Consider the following 14,388-nt stretch of genomic DNA (forward strand, 5'->3'; position numbering starts at 1 on the left):
ACAGTTACAATAGGCTGTTATTGACAGTAGGGTTGGGTCCCGCAGGTAACGGAATGGTAGAATTGAAAAAAAGGGACGAGCTTCGAATCCGTTTTGTGCGGGTATAAAAAGGCGACTCACTGCGGTAAACAACATCATTTCCTGTGAGGTAAACGAAGCTAAAGTACCGTCAAAATGCCACCGAAGACTAGTGGAAAGGCCGCCAAGAAGTCGGGCAAGGCTCAGAAGAACATCACGAAGGGCGACAAGAAAAAGAAGAAGCCACGTCGCAAGGAGAGCTACGCCATCTACATCTACAAGGTCTTGAAGCAAGTCCACCCGGACACCGGAATCTCCTCCAAAGCCATGAGCATCATGAACAGCTTTGTGAACGATATTTTCGAACGCATTGCTGCTGAAGCTTCTCGTCTGGCTCACTACAACAAACGTTCTACGATCACCTCTCGCGAGGTTCAGACCTCTGTCCGTCTGTTGTTGCCAGGAGAATTGGCCAAACACGCCGTCTCTGAGGGAACCAAGGCTGTTACCAAATATACCAGCTCCAAGTAAATGTTTCAGATTATCTTATGCAAACCGGCCCTTTTCAGGGCCAACAAATAATTATCGAAGCGGTATTGAACTTATAATGTTAGGTAGAAAAAAATTGGTCTGTTGCTATATTCTATTATGTAACGGAGTTAGCGGGTCGGATTTCGGATATAAAAACGTTTTCTTTTTATTTGACCGACTTATTGAATCCAACTTAGACTTGTTTGAAACAATAGCCAATTTTCTTAAAGCCACTTCAGAACATCTGTTAGAGCTTTATTTGAGGAATTAGAAAAATCGCTCGGTTTGTTTCAAAATATTATGTTTTAATAAAAAACATGGTATGCATAGTTGCTTTTTCAGACATTGTATTTACGTTTCTTAACATAAAATCCATCGTAGAAGTATATTTGTTAAATGTTCATTACTGTCGCTTCGAGATTAGTGGTGTGATCGATTCACCGTCTACCTTCTCATGTGTCTGTTATTAGCGGAACTAAACCGACGGAAAAAGCGAAAATACAAAAAAACTGTCGCTTTTAGTTATAGTGCAATCTTTTCGTGTGTCATCAAAACACTGTTGTTTCCGTCTGTAATTGAAGCGGCAAAAGCATTAGGTAGAAGTATGTATCAATATTGTCAAATTATTGAATTAAATACAACAATATTTTTGTATGCTTGCAGGGTAACGGAGCCAGTATCAATTTTGGTGAACTTGCAGCCGGATCTAATTGAGTAACGTTTAAAGACACAAAAAATTCAGTTAAAAATAATTGAAATAGAGTTTAAAAGAAACACATCCAATCTAATCACTTCCTTTGTCCTTCCATGACAGAGCAAGCCATAGTTAGTTACTAGTCAGAGGAAAATGACAACTTGGTTTTTTATGAAACATAGTGAAAACCTAGGTAAGTAAAATAGCTTAATATGGAAAACACAGATATTCTAACAGACTGCGGATGCGGAGAAACAGAAAAACAATATCCACGTCTTCATTCAAACTGTTGGTGGCCCTGAGAAGGGCCGTTTGTTGAGTAATATGAGATCAAACGAAAGCCGATAGCCAATTTAAGCACGTTCACCACGGATGCGGCGAGCCAGTTGGATGTCCTTGGGCATGATGGTGACACGCTTGGCATGGATGGCACACAGATTGGTATCTTCGAACAGACCGACTAGATAGGCTTCGCTAGCCTCCTGCAGAGCCATAACGGCAGAGCTCTGGAAACGAAGATCGGTTTTGAAATCTTGAGCGATTTCACGAACCAAACGTTGGAATGGCAGCTTGCGAATCAAGAGTTCAGTCGACTTTTGGTAACGACGGATTTCACGAAGAGCGACTGTTCCTGGACGATAACGATGGGGTTTCTTCACTCCTCCAGTAGCCGGAGCGCTTTTGCGAGCAGCCTTTGTGGCCAGTTGCTTACGCGGAGCCTTTCCACCGGTGGATTTACGGGCAGTTTGCTTTGTACGAGCCATGATGAGTTTTTTTTACCGAAGTAATCACTTTGAGAGTTGAACGAATAATGGAGAAAAATTTTATTTTGACCTCTTTTATACTGCTCCCTCTTCTTCTGTCCAACCAATCAGGAATGACAATACGGAAAAATTTCTACCCTCGCAGGTATAAAAGCGAGCCTCATGGTCGTGTTCGACATTAGTTTGAATCGTTCGTTCGTTCGTTTAATACAAAGCAAAAAATGACTGGTCGAGGTAAAGGAGGAAAAGGACTCGGAAAGGGAGGCGCCAAGCGTCATCGCAAGGTCCTTCGTGATAACATCCAGGGTATTACTAAGCCCGCCATCCGTCGTCTGGCGCGTCGTGGAGGAGTAAAACGTATCTCTGGCCTGATCTACGAAGAAACCCGAGGTGTGCTGAAGGTTTTCCTGGAAAACGTTATCCGTGACGCAGTCACTTATACTGAACACGCTAAGCGCAAGACCGTCACTGCCATGGATGTCGTGTATGCACTGAAACGACAGGGACGCACGCTGTATGGATTTGGAGGTTAAATAGTTCGAACTGCTAACGACAAAAGGCCTTTTTCAAGGCCACAAAAATATAAATGAAGGTCTACTTGAAATTAATCATATTTTCTTTCCGTGGAAAAGCCTTTCATATTATGTTTCATAATGATTGTGTTATGTTGCTTATAATATATAATATATTATATGCATTACCGTCTGGCTCACTACAACAAACGTTCTACGATCACCTCTCGCGAGGTTCAGACCTCTGTCCGTCTGTTGTTGCCTGGAGAATTGGCCAAACACGCCGTCTCTGAGGGAACCAAGGCTGTTACCAAATACACCAGCTCCAAGTAAATGTTTCAGACTATTTTATGCAAAACGGCCCTTTTCAGGGCCAACAAATAATTATCGAAGCGGTATTGAACTTATCATGTTAGGTAGAAAAAAATTGGTCTGTTGCTATATTCTATTATGTAACGGAGTTAGCGGGTCGGATATATAATATAATATAATATATGATATATAATATATTATATGCATTACCGTGCGGGATGTTTGTATTTAAGGCCACCTACATATTAACAGCAGGAAGATATAAATTCGGAAGAAAAGTTAGGAGAATTAGAGAATGTAAAAAAGGATTTATTTAAGCGCAAAAGACAAATGCTGAGACTATATCATCTGGTTTGATATCTAATCAAATGTTTTACGCACTTTAATGGCTGCTGCAATGTTACGCACTTTAATGGCTGCTAGCTCAGGCTGGTCTTTAAAAAAATCTCTTACCTTAACAAAAGGATTTCCAAGTCTCATTTTTTCCTTTAAAAATATCTTTTCACCACTACTGAAGAAAACTGTTTTATGTGTCAGTGAATGTAGTGGTAAATTAGAATTTAATTGTGAGGAAATTTAACCACTTTCATGAAACATAAGATTAATTGATTAGGCAGCAAGTATACACCGTGGACCTACAAATTTGTAAGGCATTCAAAAATTTTCTAGTGTTAGGTACTCCAAAATACATATTACACGATTTCTGAGATGAAATTCTACAGCCTACAAAACATTCTTCCAGTGGAATCCAGAGATATTGTTTTGGGTTAAAAAATCTCTGTTGATCCCCAACTTTAGTAAATAACTTGACAGTAAAGCTGTCTGTATGATGCAGTAAAATCAAACTAACTTCTTCATGTACATTCATGGTAGTCCTAAAAAGGACTGATTGTTTTAAACTCTGGTAATTCAATTCGATGTTTACTTCTTGGCAGCGGCCTTTTTCGGGGCAGCTTTTTTGGCCGGAGCAGCAGCCTTCTTTGGCTTCGGTGTTTTCGGCTTCTTGACTGCGGTTTTTGATGGCTTTGTGGCTTTCTGTTTGGGAGCAGCGGCCTTTTTCACTCCAGCAGCCTTCTTTGCAGCTTTAGCAGGAGCTGCCTTAGCCTTTTTCTCACCAGTTTTTTTGGCGGTGGTGGCCTTTGGTTTTTTGGCTACCTTCTTCTCGCCAGCGGGTTTCTTGGCTTTGGTTTCCTTTTTGGGTTTTTTGGCCTTCTTCTCACCAGCTGGTTTCTTTGCATCGGCCTTAACCTTGAATGAACCGGAAGCACCAGTTCCCTTAGTTTGGACAAGCTTTCCCTTCTCGACGCCTGATTTCAGGGCCTTCTTTAGGAACGGAGCCAACTTGGCAACATCGCATTTGTAATTGGCGGCGATGTACTTCTTGATGGCCTGCAGCGAGGATCCGTTACGTTCCTTGAGGGTCTTGATAGCGGCCAAAACCATGTCGTTAACTGGAGGGTGAGTCGATGGCTTCTTGGGTTTCTTGGCGTCTCCCTTGGGTGCCTTTGCCTTCTTAGGTGCCTTAGCCGGTGAGGCAGCAGCCGGAGCAGCAGGAGCAACAGTATCAGCCATTATACTTTGATGTTTTCAAAATCTTACGTTGAAATGGAATACGATTTATGAAACATTTACCCTCAGTTCAATGGGTACACATTTCTATCGTCTGTGCTAGGGAAAGCGTAGACACGGGTGAAAAAACTGCATTGGCTACGTAGAACACAGTTTTCTGATATTACTATTTAAAACACCTTAGTTGTTGGAATGTATACTATTATAAAATATATTTATCTGTTGTTAGTATTCTAGAATTCATAAACTTTTCATAACTAATTAAAAAGCTTGAATGTTTTGATTTGGTTACTATGAAAACTACCTTGTAAGTTATCGATCTTGAAACTGTGCCTAGAGTGTTGTTAAAAAATAGGTAATATTTTATATTTCGTGACGTTATTTGGCAGTTAAGTATTTGTTATTCGATAAACAAATATATTTGCTTTCTTCGTGAGTGAATGCTTCACTCCCATGAGGTAATGCTGATGCCATATTCATCCGAATTTAGGAATGCACGGCAGTTCACGTATGTCTCGCTATACGGATGGATTTTGATATGTTTCATAAGAAAAATTATTTTAGTTTCGATACGGAACTAGATTAAATAAGTTTTGAAATTACAACAAAACTTTGAATGTCATAAAAATTCAACCCAACGATGCACTATGCAATTGATTATATACATATTGTATACTGATTCTGAACCAATCGAAGCATTCAGTGTATGAATTTTATTGTAACTGTTCTTAAGATTTAGTTAAGGTTGTTTCCGGGCTATTATAATTCTACTAAAAAAACTTTCATCGTCTTTTTTTTTAAATATTAATGAAAATACTTCAACACTGGATATTTCATTTACACACGTGACCTGTCCGAACTAACTAATTTTTTCTTCAATGCAGACATAGTTGAAATATTTTCTCAATCACCACGACTCTTTGAACTATTTTGAAGTTTTGTACGAGCCTTTGGCAGTTGTTTTTGGACAGGGAAAATCAATTATTTTCCAATAAAGTGCGTTCAATGTAAAATAGTTTTATTCATATGACAAATCGTACAAATCATGCAATAATTGTCATCGGTCAAGGAAATCTAGTCAGCTCTAATTTACAAATAGGGGAAATTTGGTGAAGACGGATACTGTGGGTATGATGGACACTCTAGAATGATTTATGATACTTCTGTGATGCTAATACCTACTTTGTAGAATTTCAATACTTTTGAAATATGTTGCTGATGGGCAGCGAGCAAATTGTCGAGTTTATGAACAAACAAAAATACACTATTTGGCACTCATTTTCTTTCTGCGGAAAATAGTGAAAAACTCATGAAGCTCAGTGTTTTCATTTGTTCGATAGTAAAGTGTTTAATCAGCCTTTCGACGATTTTCTGATGGAAATCCAGCGGTTTTACAATGTTCCGATAGACGAGCTACGATCGATTGAAAATATTGCAGTCAGGTCGGTCAAGACGAACACACTAATGTAGGGAAAGATAGTTACAGGAATTTTCCTAGAATTCTCACATGTAATGTCGGTTGTGTTTACATGTTTACAAACTACATCCGCTGGAGTAACCAGTAGTTAAGGACCATTTATTAGTAAGAACAGGCCATATAGTTCGTGAATATTTGCCTATTCATGTGGACTCTAACAACGTAGAGTATCGCAAGACGAGCACTGAACTACATCTTTTCTATGAGTGTCTACCTTTACCATTATTGTAGTATCCATCTTACCCACACCAAGTATTCGTTTTTCCCAAACATGTCAAAAAACTGTAATTTGAAGTCATCTATTTCGAAGACCCATAACACGTCGTCCCTAACAAATGATTCTAAGTTTCAATTTGTATAACTACTGCAATCTTAAAAGCAATTTCTGAGTTATTATTTAGATTAAATCTTAAAGCGTCAGTCTTTTCCTACTTTCACCAACACAATAGCTAATCAAGTTTGATTTGACGAATTGCTTTTAAAACACTGATTTTCATAACGTGAATGTTTGAATATTAGTCTGTATATCAAAAGATTGTTCCTGAAAAATTCAAAATGTAATCGAACGGATTGTGAATTATCACATTTTGTGTTTTTTTTTTTGCATGTGTCAATCAGATTCAGATAGGAGCAGAACTTTTCTGAGAAGCCTTGTATAACCGCTTACCTGGCTTTGGTGGCTAAAAGCTTAAGAATATCTTACATACGAGGTAAGGATATTACGGATATCCGCATCCGCAAATGCGAATTACCCTCATGAAAATTGACATCCGCATTCGCATCTGAATGTTGAGAAAAAATATCGCTTCATATAATTTGCAGAAAAAATTTTCTTGGTGTACTTGCTGTTCGCTTAAATAACTTTTTCACTGGGAAGGGACATGATCATTAGGGTGGGACAAAAAATAAATTCTAGCTCCCATGCACTTTTCGTGTTCCTTATGGGTCATTTCTCCTCACTGCGACCAGAATCATTGATCTATTCGAGATATGCCCGGGTGTTTGCTGTATCCTGCCATTTTATTATTAGCAATACTGCCTTTGAGAAGTGGCATGCTTATTATTATTTTTTATCAGTGCTTGTGTGTAATGTTATGTTACCCTTTCTTTTTACACGCTTACTATTCTACTATACCGAGCCTCGTTCCTCCTGCCAAATATCACCAATTATAATTTCCTGGAGAAGCGGGCAATGTATGTAGTTTTTCGAGAATGCGAAAATGAACGGGAATAGAATGAATTTTTGGCTTAGAAATTTTTTCCCCTCGGCCAGACGAGTAAAATAGTAAAATTAATATAGAGTATATTAGTAAAATTAGTATAGTATTCTTTGAATTTGAAGGGCAGCAATTAGTATAATTTGATATTTCTCGCGTAACTTTTCAAAAGGACCTAAATAATATTGAGTGATTTATCTCCTCTTTCATTAATTATAAAAGTTTTTAAGTAGCTTACTATGCCCAGAGTATCATGAAAAATGTAAAAATATTTTAGTTATTAATCAGAGTGAGCGAACAAAACGAGTTCTTCAATGTTACTTTCTACTTTGGTAAAAATCTCAAACCAATGAAATGTTGGTACTTTCCACAACTAAACGTACAAATTCTAGATTGAATTAGTTTTACATGCAATTCAAAAAAAACTTTAACTCATCATGTACAATTTTGTTCGTCCTGATAAGGACGGTTTTTGTTCGATAGGTGGTGAAAATTATTTAGGCTTTCTTTTCGGTCTTCTTGGGCAGCAGAACGGCTTGAATGTTTGGCAAGACACCTCCCTGGGCAATGGTGACACCGGACAGAAGTTTGTTCAACTCCTCGTCGTTACGGATGGCCAATTGCAGATGACGTGGAATGATTCGGGTCTTCTTGTTGTCACGGGCAGCATTTCCTGCTAATTCCAACACTTCAGCAGCCAAATATTCCATCACGGCGGCCAGATACACGGGAGCACCAGCACCGACGCGTTCGGCATAGTTTCCCTTGCGCAGTAGACGGTGAATACGGCCTACCGGGAACTGGAGACCAGCACGAGATGAACGGGACTTTGCCTTTCCCTTGACTTTGCCTCCTTTACCGCGTCCAGACATGTTGAAGTAGAGTTTTAGTTTACGTTAACTGAGAAAGCGTTAAACTGATACCAAATGCAGGGAACGATCTCCTTATATACAGTTACAATAGGCTGTTATTGACAGGAGGGTTGGGCCACGCAGGTAACGGAATAGCAGAATTTAAAAAAAGGGACGAGCTTCGAATCCGTTTTGTGCGGGTATAAAAAGGCAACTCACTGCGGTAAACAACATCATTTCTTGTGAGGTTATCAAAGCTAAAGTACCGTCAAAATGCCACCGAAGACTAGTGGAAAGGCCGCCAAGAAGTCGGGCAAGGCTCAGAAGAACATCACGAAGGGCGACAAGAAAAAGAAGAAGCCACGTCGCAAGGAGAGCTACGCCATCTACATCTACAAGGTCTTGAAGCAAGTCCACCCGGACACCGGAATCTCCTCCAAAGCCATGAGCATCATGAACAGCTTTGTGAACGATATTTTCGAACGCATTGCTGCTGAAGCTTCTCGTCTGGCTCACTACAACAAACGTTCTACGATCACCTCTCGCGAGGTTCAGACCTCTGTCCGTCTGTTGTTGCCAGGAGAATTGGCCAAACACGCCGTCTCTGAGGGAACCAAGGCTGTTACCAAATATACCAGCTCCAAGTAAAAGTTTCAGACAATCTTATGCAAAACGGCCCTTTTCAGGGCCAACAAATAATAATCGAAGCGGTATTGAACTTATCATGTTATGTAAAAAAAAAATTGGACTGTTATATTCATTTACTTTATATTTGGCATGCTTATAAAGCCTAGGTATGCCCATCGACAAATCATATTATTCAGAATATGCTAAATAATCGACTCTTATCTAATGAATTTGGTTACGCTTTATTTTGATCATTTTATAACTACACTGAAGAAATATCGCGAAAATTCCGGAATCCACGTAAAAACAGTATGCATAATTACTTTTTTAGATATAGTATTTACGTTACCTAGCATAAAATCCATCGTAGAAGTATATGCGTAAAATGTTCATTACTGTCGCTCCGTGGCGGGTAGCGTGATCCACTCACCAACAACTGCTCTAGATTCAATCGTAGCCGACATCGGAAGATTTTCTGAGGCAAAATATCTGGGATCACGCCTTCAAACGCATGCGAAAGTAAAACCGCTGGCACCGATGCGTAATTCAATGAATCGTAAGTTAGATTCCTGATTGGAGTCGCCTCCTCGGGCGTCTGTAATTGGCGGAACCAAACCGACACAAAGAATTCCGTGTGTCATCAGTCACCAGAGAATAATTTTTTGTTTCCTACTGTGATTGAAGCTGTAAAAGCATCAGGTAAAGGAAGAATGTTTTGTAGGCTGTAGAATTTCATCTCAGAAATCGTGTAATATGTATTTTGGAGTACCTAACACTAGAAAATTTTTGAATGCCTTACAAATTTGTAGGTCCACGGTGTATACTTGCTGCCTAATCAATTAATCTTATGTTTCATGAAAGTGGTTAAATTTCCTCACAATTAAATTCTAATTTACCACTACATTCACTGACACATAAAACAGTTTTCTTCAGTAGTGGTGAAAAGATATTTTTAAAGGAAAAAATGAGACTTGGAAATCCTTTTGTTAAGGTAAGAGATTTTTTTAAAGACCAGCCTGAGCTAGCAGCCATTAAAGTGCGTAACATTGCAGCAGCCATTAAAGTGCGTAAAACATTTGATTAGATATCAAACCAGATGATATAGTCTCAGCATTTGTCTTTTGCGCTTAAATAAATCCTTTTTTACATTCTCTAATTCTCCTAACTTTTCTTCCGAATTTATATCTTCCTGCTGTTAATATGTAGGTGGCCTTAAATACAAACATCCCGCACGGTAATGCATATAATATATTATATATCATATATTATATTATATTATATATCCGACCCGCTAACTCCGTTACATAATAGAATATAGCAACAGACCAATTTTTTTCTACCTAACATGATAAGTTCAATACCGCTTCGATAATTATTTGTTGGCCCTGAAAAGGGCCGTTTTGCATAAAATAGTCTGAAACATTTACTTGGAGCTGGTGTATTTGGTAACAGCCTTGGTTCCCTCAGAGACGGCGTGTTTGGCCAATTCTCCAGGCAACAACAGACGGACAGAGGTCTGAACCTCGCGAGAGGTGATCGTAGAACGTTTGTTGTAGTGAGCCAGACGGTAATGCATATAATATATTATATATTATAAGCAACATAACACAATCATTATGAAACATAATATGAAAGGCTTTTCCACGGAAAGAAAATATGATTAATTTCAAGTAGACCTTCATTTATATTTTTGTGGCCTTGAAAAAGGCCTTTTGTCGTTAGCAGTTCGAATTATTTAACCTCCAAATCCATACAGCGTGCGTCCCTGTCGTTTCAGTGCATACACGACATCCATGGCAGTGACGGTCTTGCGCTTAGCGTGTTCAGTATAAGTGACTGCGTCACGGATAACGTTTTCCAGGAAAACCTTCAGCACACCTCGGGTTTCTTCGTAGATCAGGCCAGAGATACGTTTTACTCCTCCACGACGCGCCAGACGACGGATGGCGGGCTTAGTAATACCCTGGATGTTATCACGAAGGACCTTGCGATGACGCTTGGCGCCTCCCTTTCCGAGTCCTTTTCCTCCTTTACCTCGACCAGTCATTTTTTGCTTTGTATTAAACGAACGAACGAACGATTCAAACTAATGTCGAACACGACCATGAGGCTCGCTTTTATACCTGCGAGGGTAGAAATTTTTCCGTATTGTCATTCCTGATTGGTTGGACAGAAGAAGAGGGAGCAGTATAAAAGAGGTCAAAATAAAAATTTTCTCCATTATTCGTTCAACTCTCAAAGTGATTACTTCGCTAAAAAAACAAAACTCATCATGGCTCGTACAAAGCAAACTGCCCGTAAATCCACCGGTGGAAAGGCTCCGCGTAAGCAACTGGCCACAAAGGCTGCTCGCAAAAGCGCTCCGGCTACTGGAGGAGTGAAGAAACCCCATCGTTATCGTCCAGGAACAGTCGCTCTTCGTGAAATCCGTCGTTACCAAAAGTCGACTGAACTCTTGATTCGCAAGCTGCCATTCCAACGTTTGGTTCGTGAAATCGCTCAAGATTTCAAAACCGATCTTCGTTTCCAGAGCTCTGCCGTTATGGCTCTGCAGGAGGCTAGCGAAGCCTATCTAGTCGGTCTGTTCGAAGATACCAATCTGTGTGCCATCCATGCCAAGCGTGTCACCATCATGCCCAAGGACATCCAACTGGCTCGCCGCATCCGTGGTGAACGTGCTTAAATTGGCTATCGGCTTTCGTTTGATCTCATATTACTCAACAAACGGCCCTTCTCAGGGCCACCAACAATTTTAATGAAGACGTGGATATTGTTTTTCTGTTTCACCGTATTCGCAGTCTGTTATAATAAATCTGATATTTCCATATTAATCTATGTTACCTACCTAGGATTCCACACTGTTTCATAGAACATTGTTTTGTCCTTTGTCTGATACGGCACAAAACCCAGGGACAAGTTGTCATTAGTTCCGCTGGCCAGTAACTAACTATGGCTTGATTTGTCGTCAAGAAGTGATTTGATTGGGGGTATTTCTTATAACTCTATTACAATTTTTTTAAACTGCATTTTTCGAGATCGTTACTGGCTCCGTTGCCCTGAAAGCATACAACAATTTTTTATTATTTAATGGAATAATTTGACAATATTGAAACATGCTTTTACCTGATGCTTTTACAGCTTCAATCACAGTAGGAAACAAAAAAATACTCTCTGGTGACTGATGACACACGAAATTCTTTGTGTCGGTTTGGTTCCGCCAATTACAGACGCCCGAGAAGGCTACTCCAATCAGGAACCTAACTTACGATTCATTGAATTACGCACCGTTTCCAGCGGCTTTACTTTCGCATGCGTTTGAAGGCGTGATCCCAGAGATTTTGCCTCAGAAAACCTTCAAGTGTCGGCTACGATTGAATTAAGACCAGTTGGTTGTGAGTGGATCACGCTACCCGCCACGGAGCGACAGTAATGAACATTTTACGAATATACTACGATGGATTTTATGCTAGGTAACGTAAATACTATATCTAAAAATGTAATTATGCATACTGTTTTTACGAGGATTCCGAAATTTTCACGATATTTCTTCAGTGTAGTTATAAAATGATCAAAATTAAACGTAACCATATTCATTAGATAATAACCGATGATTTCTAGCTAATATTCTGAATAATATGATTTGTTGATGGGCATACTTAGGCTTTATAAGCATGCCAAATATAAAGTAAATGAATATAACAGTCCAATTCCTTTTTACATAACATGATAAGTTCAATACCGCTTCGATTATTATTTGTTGGCCCTGAAAAGGGCCGTTTTGCATAAGATTGTCTGAAACTTTTACTTGGAGCTAGTGTACTTGGTGACAGCCTTGGTTCCCTCAGAGACGGCGTGTTTGGCCAATTCTCCTGGCAACAACAGACGGACAGAGGTCTGAACCTCGCGAGAGGTGATCGTAGAACGTTTGTTGTAGTGAGCCAGACGAGAAGCTTCAGCAGCAATGCGTTCGAAAATATCGTTCACAAAGCTGTTCATGATGCTCATGGCTTTGGAGGAGATTCCGGTGTCCGGGTGGACTTGCTTCAAGACCTTGTAGATGTAGATGGCGTAGCTCTCCTTGCGACGTGGCTTCTTCTTTTTCTTGTCGCCCTTCGTGATGTTTTTCTGAGCCTTGCCCGACTTCTTGGCGGCCTTTCCACTAGTCTTCGGTGGCATTTTGACGGTAGTTTAGCTTTGATAACCTCACAAGAAATGATGTTGTTTACCGCAGTGAGTTGCCTTTTTATACCCGCACAAAACGGATTCGAAGCTCGTCCCTTTTTTTAAATTCTGCTATTCCGTTACCTGCGTGGCCCAACCCTCCTGTCAATAACAGCCCATTGTAACTGTATATAAGGAGATCGTTCCCTGCATTTGGTATCAGTTTAACGCTTTCTCAGTTAACGTAAACTAAAACTCTACTTCAACATGTCTGGACGCGGTAAAGGAGGCAAAGTCAAGGGAAAGGCAAAGTCCCGTTCATCTCGTGCTGGTCTCCAGTTCCCGGTAGGCCGTATTCACCGTCTACTGCGCAAGGGAAACTATGCCGAACGCGTCGGTGCTGGTGCTCCCGTGTATCTGGCAGCCGTGATGGAATATTTGGCTGCTGAAGTGTTGGAATTAGCAGGAAATGCTGCCCGTGACAACAAGAAGACCCGAATCATTCCACGTCATCTGCAATTGGCCATCCGTAACGACGAGGAGTTGAACAAACTTCTGTCCGGTGTCACCATTGCCCAGGGAGGTGTCCTGCCAAACATTCAAGCCGTTCTGCTGCCCAAGAAGACCGAAAAGAAAGCCTAAATAATTGTCACCACGTATCGAACAAAAACCGTCCTTATCAGGACGAACAAAATTGTGCATGATGAGTTGAAGTATTTTTTTTTGAATTGCATGTAAAACTAATTCAATCTAGAATTTGTACGTTTAGTTGTGGAAAGTACCAGCATTTCATTGGTTTGAGATTTTTACCAAAGTAGAAAGTAATAGAGGTGGGAAAAATGGTTCACTATAGTGAGCGCATCAGAGCGGTTCCGCTCACTAAGATGAACTAGTTCTTTTTAACAGCTCACTCGCTATTTTCGTTCCTACATAATTTTTGGTTTTTTTCAGTGTAGCTAATAATCAGACACCGCAAGCGAGAGCCAGGTGAAAGCTTTACACCCGATTTGCCAAGCGCAAGGTCGCGCGCAAAATTACAATAGAACTCCCAGAAACAAGCTGCCACCAAACGTCTGCCATGATATGCATGACTTGCATTTCTCATCACCCAGCCACCAGCCAGCCGCAAGAGCATGCAAAAAAACAACTTGCAACAGTCCATACACAGGTACACGGGTTGACTAACGCCGAGTACGCACACGAATGGATGTGGAACGAAAAGAACGAAAGAACTGATTCACTGATCTGGCAATCCGCTCGCAGGCTGATCAAAAGATTCAGTTCTTTGAAAGAGCGAAATCTTTCGCTCTCAGAAGAACTGGTTCTTCCGATGGCTCTTTTGTTCAGCTCGCAGGCAATCCGCTCGCGATCAGAAGATTTCGATCTTTTAAAGAACTGATTTTCTGATCAGCTCGGGAGCGGGTTGTCTGCATAGATTCAAAAGATCAGTGAACCAGTTCTTTCGCTCTTTTCGTTCTTTTCTCAGCCTGCGGCAGCTATTTTCTGGGAGTTCTATTGCAGTGTCGCACGCCGCTTTGCGCTTGGGGTGTAAAACATTCATATGGCTCTCGCTTGCGGTGTCTGATCAACAAAATCGGCTTCAGCTTTTTGCTTGAAGTAAGGGGTTAGTTACCGCTCTTTAAAAAAGAGCGATA

The 14,388-nt window shown here is 40.3% G+C and overlaps 9 protein-coding genes across 9 annotated transcripts; 4 read left to right on the forward strand and 5 right to left on the reverse strand.

The window, feature by feature from the left end:
• The first annotated feature begins 152 nt into the window (after positions 1 to 152).
• Positions 153 to 551, forward strand: LOC129719147 (histone H2B). The gene has a single exon (XM_055670583.1). It carries the CDS (start codon positions 175 to 177, stop codon positions 547 to 549), a length of 375 nt encoding a protein of 124 aa, XP_055526558.1. The 5' UTR covers positions 153 to 174; the 3' UTR covers positions 550 to 551.
• A 1,002-nt stretch (positions 552 to 1,553) lies between these two features.
• Positions 1,554 to 2,062, reverse strand: LOC129719135 (histone H3). Its single transcript, XM_055670570.1, has one exon. It carries the CDS (start codon positions 2,005 to 2,007, stop codon positions 1,597 to 1,599), a length of 411 nt encoding a protein of 136 aa, XP_055526545.1. The 5' UTR covers positions 2,008 to 2,062; the 3' UTR covers positions 1,554 to 1,596.
• Positions 2,063 to 2,081: 19 nt separating this feature from the next.
• On the forward strand, positions 2,082 to 2,571 carry LOC129719159 (histone H4). The gene has a single exon (XM_055670595.1). The coding sequence runs from the start codon at positions 2,229 to 2,231 to the stop codon at positions 2,538 to 2,540; it is 312 nt and encodes a 103-aa protein (XP_055526570.1). The 5' UTR covers positions 2,082 to 2,228; the 3' UTR covers positions 2,541 to 2,571.
• A 663-nt stretch (positions 2,572 to 3,234) lies between these two features.
• Positions 3,235 to 4,432, reverse strand: LOC129719132 (histone H1-like). Its single transcript, XM_055670564.1, has one exon. It carries the CDS (start codon positions 4,401 to 4,403, stop codon positions 3,753 to 3,755), a length of 651 nt encoding a protein of 216 aa, XP_055526539.1. The 5' UTR covers positions 4,404 to 4,432; the 3' UTR covers positions 3,235 to 3,752.
• A 2,769-nt stretch (positions 4,433 to 7,201) lies between these two features.
• LOC129719144 (histone H2A) lies at positions 7,202 to 7,999 on the reverse strand. The gene has a single exon (XM_055670579.1). It carries the CDS (start codon positions 7,964 to 7,966, stop codon positions 7,592 to 7,594), a length of 375 nt encoding a protein of 124 aa, XP_055526554.1. The 5' UTR covers positions 7,967 to 7,999; the 3' UTR covers positions 7,202 to 7,591.
• Positions 8,000 to 8,197: 198 nt separating this feature from the next.
• Positions 8,198 to 8,617, forward strand: LOC129719149 (histone H2B). Its single transcript, XM_055670585.1, has one exon. It carries the CDS (start codon positions 8,219 to 8,221, stop codon positions 8,591 to 8,593), a length of 375 nt encoding a protein of 124 aa, XP_055526560.1. The 5' UTR covers positions 8,198 to 8,218; the 3' UTR covers positions 8,594 to 8,617.
• A 1,653-nt stretch (positions 8,618 to 10,270) lies between these two features.
• Positions 10,271 to 10,736, reverse strand: LOC129719156 (histone H4). The gene has a single exon (XM_055670591.1). The coding sequence runs from the start codon at positions 10,617 to 10,619 to the stop codon at positions 10,308 to 10,310; it is 312 nt and encodes a 103-aa protein (XP_055526566.1). The 5' UTR covers positions 10,620 to 10,736; the 3' UTR covers positions 10,271 to 10,307.
• A 1,637-nt stretch (positions 10,737 to 12,373) lies between these two features.
• On the reverse strand, positions 12,374 to 12,761 carry LOC129719154 (histone H2B). Its single transcript, XM_055670589.1, has one exon. It carries the CDS (start codon positions 12,746 to 12,748, stop codon positions 12,374 to 12,376), a length of 375 nt encoding a protein of 124 aa, XP_055526564.1. The 5' UTR covers positions 12,749 to 12,761.
• Positions 12,762 to 12,966: 205 nt separating this feature from the next.
• On the forward strand, positions 12,967 to 13,403 carry LOC129719138 (histone H2A). Its single transcript, XM_055670573.1, has one exon. It carries the CDS (start codon positions 13,001 to 13,003, stop codon positions 13,373 to 13,375), a length of 375 nt encoding a protein of 124 aa, XP_055526548.1. The 5' UTR covers positions 12,967 to 13,000; the 3' UTR covers positions 13,376 to 13,403.
• Positions 13,404 to 14,388: the final 985 nt, after the last annotated feature.

Source organism: Wyeomyia smithii, chromosome 1 (assembly GCF_029784165.1).
Source record: "Wyeomyia smithii strain HCP4-BCI-WySm-NY-G18 chromosome 1, ASM2978416v1, whole genome shotgun sequence".
NCBI lineage: Eukaryota > Metazoa > Arthropoda > Insecta > Diptera > Culicidae > Wyeomyia > Wyeomyia smithii.

Bases quoted from the DNA above. Each gene is read 5' to 3' on its own strand.
- LOC129719147 (XM_055670583.1), top strand. From the start codon at position 175: ATGCCACCGAAGACTAGTGGAAAGGCCGCCAAGAAGTCGGGCAAGGCT.
- LOC129719135 (XM_055670570.1), bottom strand. From the start codon at position 2,007: ATGGCTCGTACAAAGCAAACTGCCCGTAAATCCACCGGTGGAAAGGCT.
- LOC129719159 (XM_055670595.1), top strand. From the start codon at position 2,229: ATGACTGGTCGAGGTAAAGGAGGAAAAGGACTCGGAAAGGGAGGCGCC.
- LOC129719132 (XM_055670564.1), bottom strand. From the start codon at position 4,403: ATGGCTGATACTGTTGCTCCTGCTGCTCCGGCTGCTGCCTCACCGGCT.
- LOC129719144 (XM_055670579.1), bottom strand. From the start codon at position 7,966: ATGTCTGGACGCGGTAAAGGAGGCAAAGTCAAGGGAAAGGCAAAGTCC.
- LOC129719149 (XM_055670585.1), top strand. From the start codon at position 8,219: ATGCCACCGAAGACTAGTGGAAAGGCCGCCAAGAAGTCGGGCAAGGCT.
- LOC129719156 (XM_055670591.1), bottom strand. From the start codon at position 10,619: ATGACTGGTCGAGGTAAAGGAGGAAAAGGACTCGGAAAGGGAGGCGCC.
- LOC129719154 (XM_055670589.1), bottom strand. From the start codon at position 12,748: ATGCCACCGAAGACTAGTGGAAAGGCCGCCAAGAAGTCGGGCAAGGCT.
- LOC129719138 (XM_055670573.1), top strand. From the start codon at position 13,001: ATGTCTGGACGCGGTAAAGGAGGCAAAGTCAAGGGAAAGGCAAAGTCC.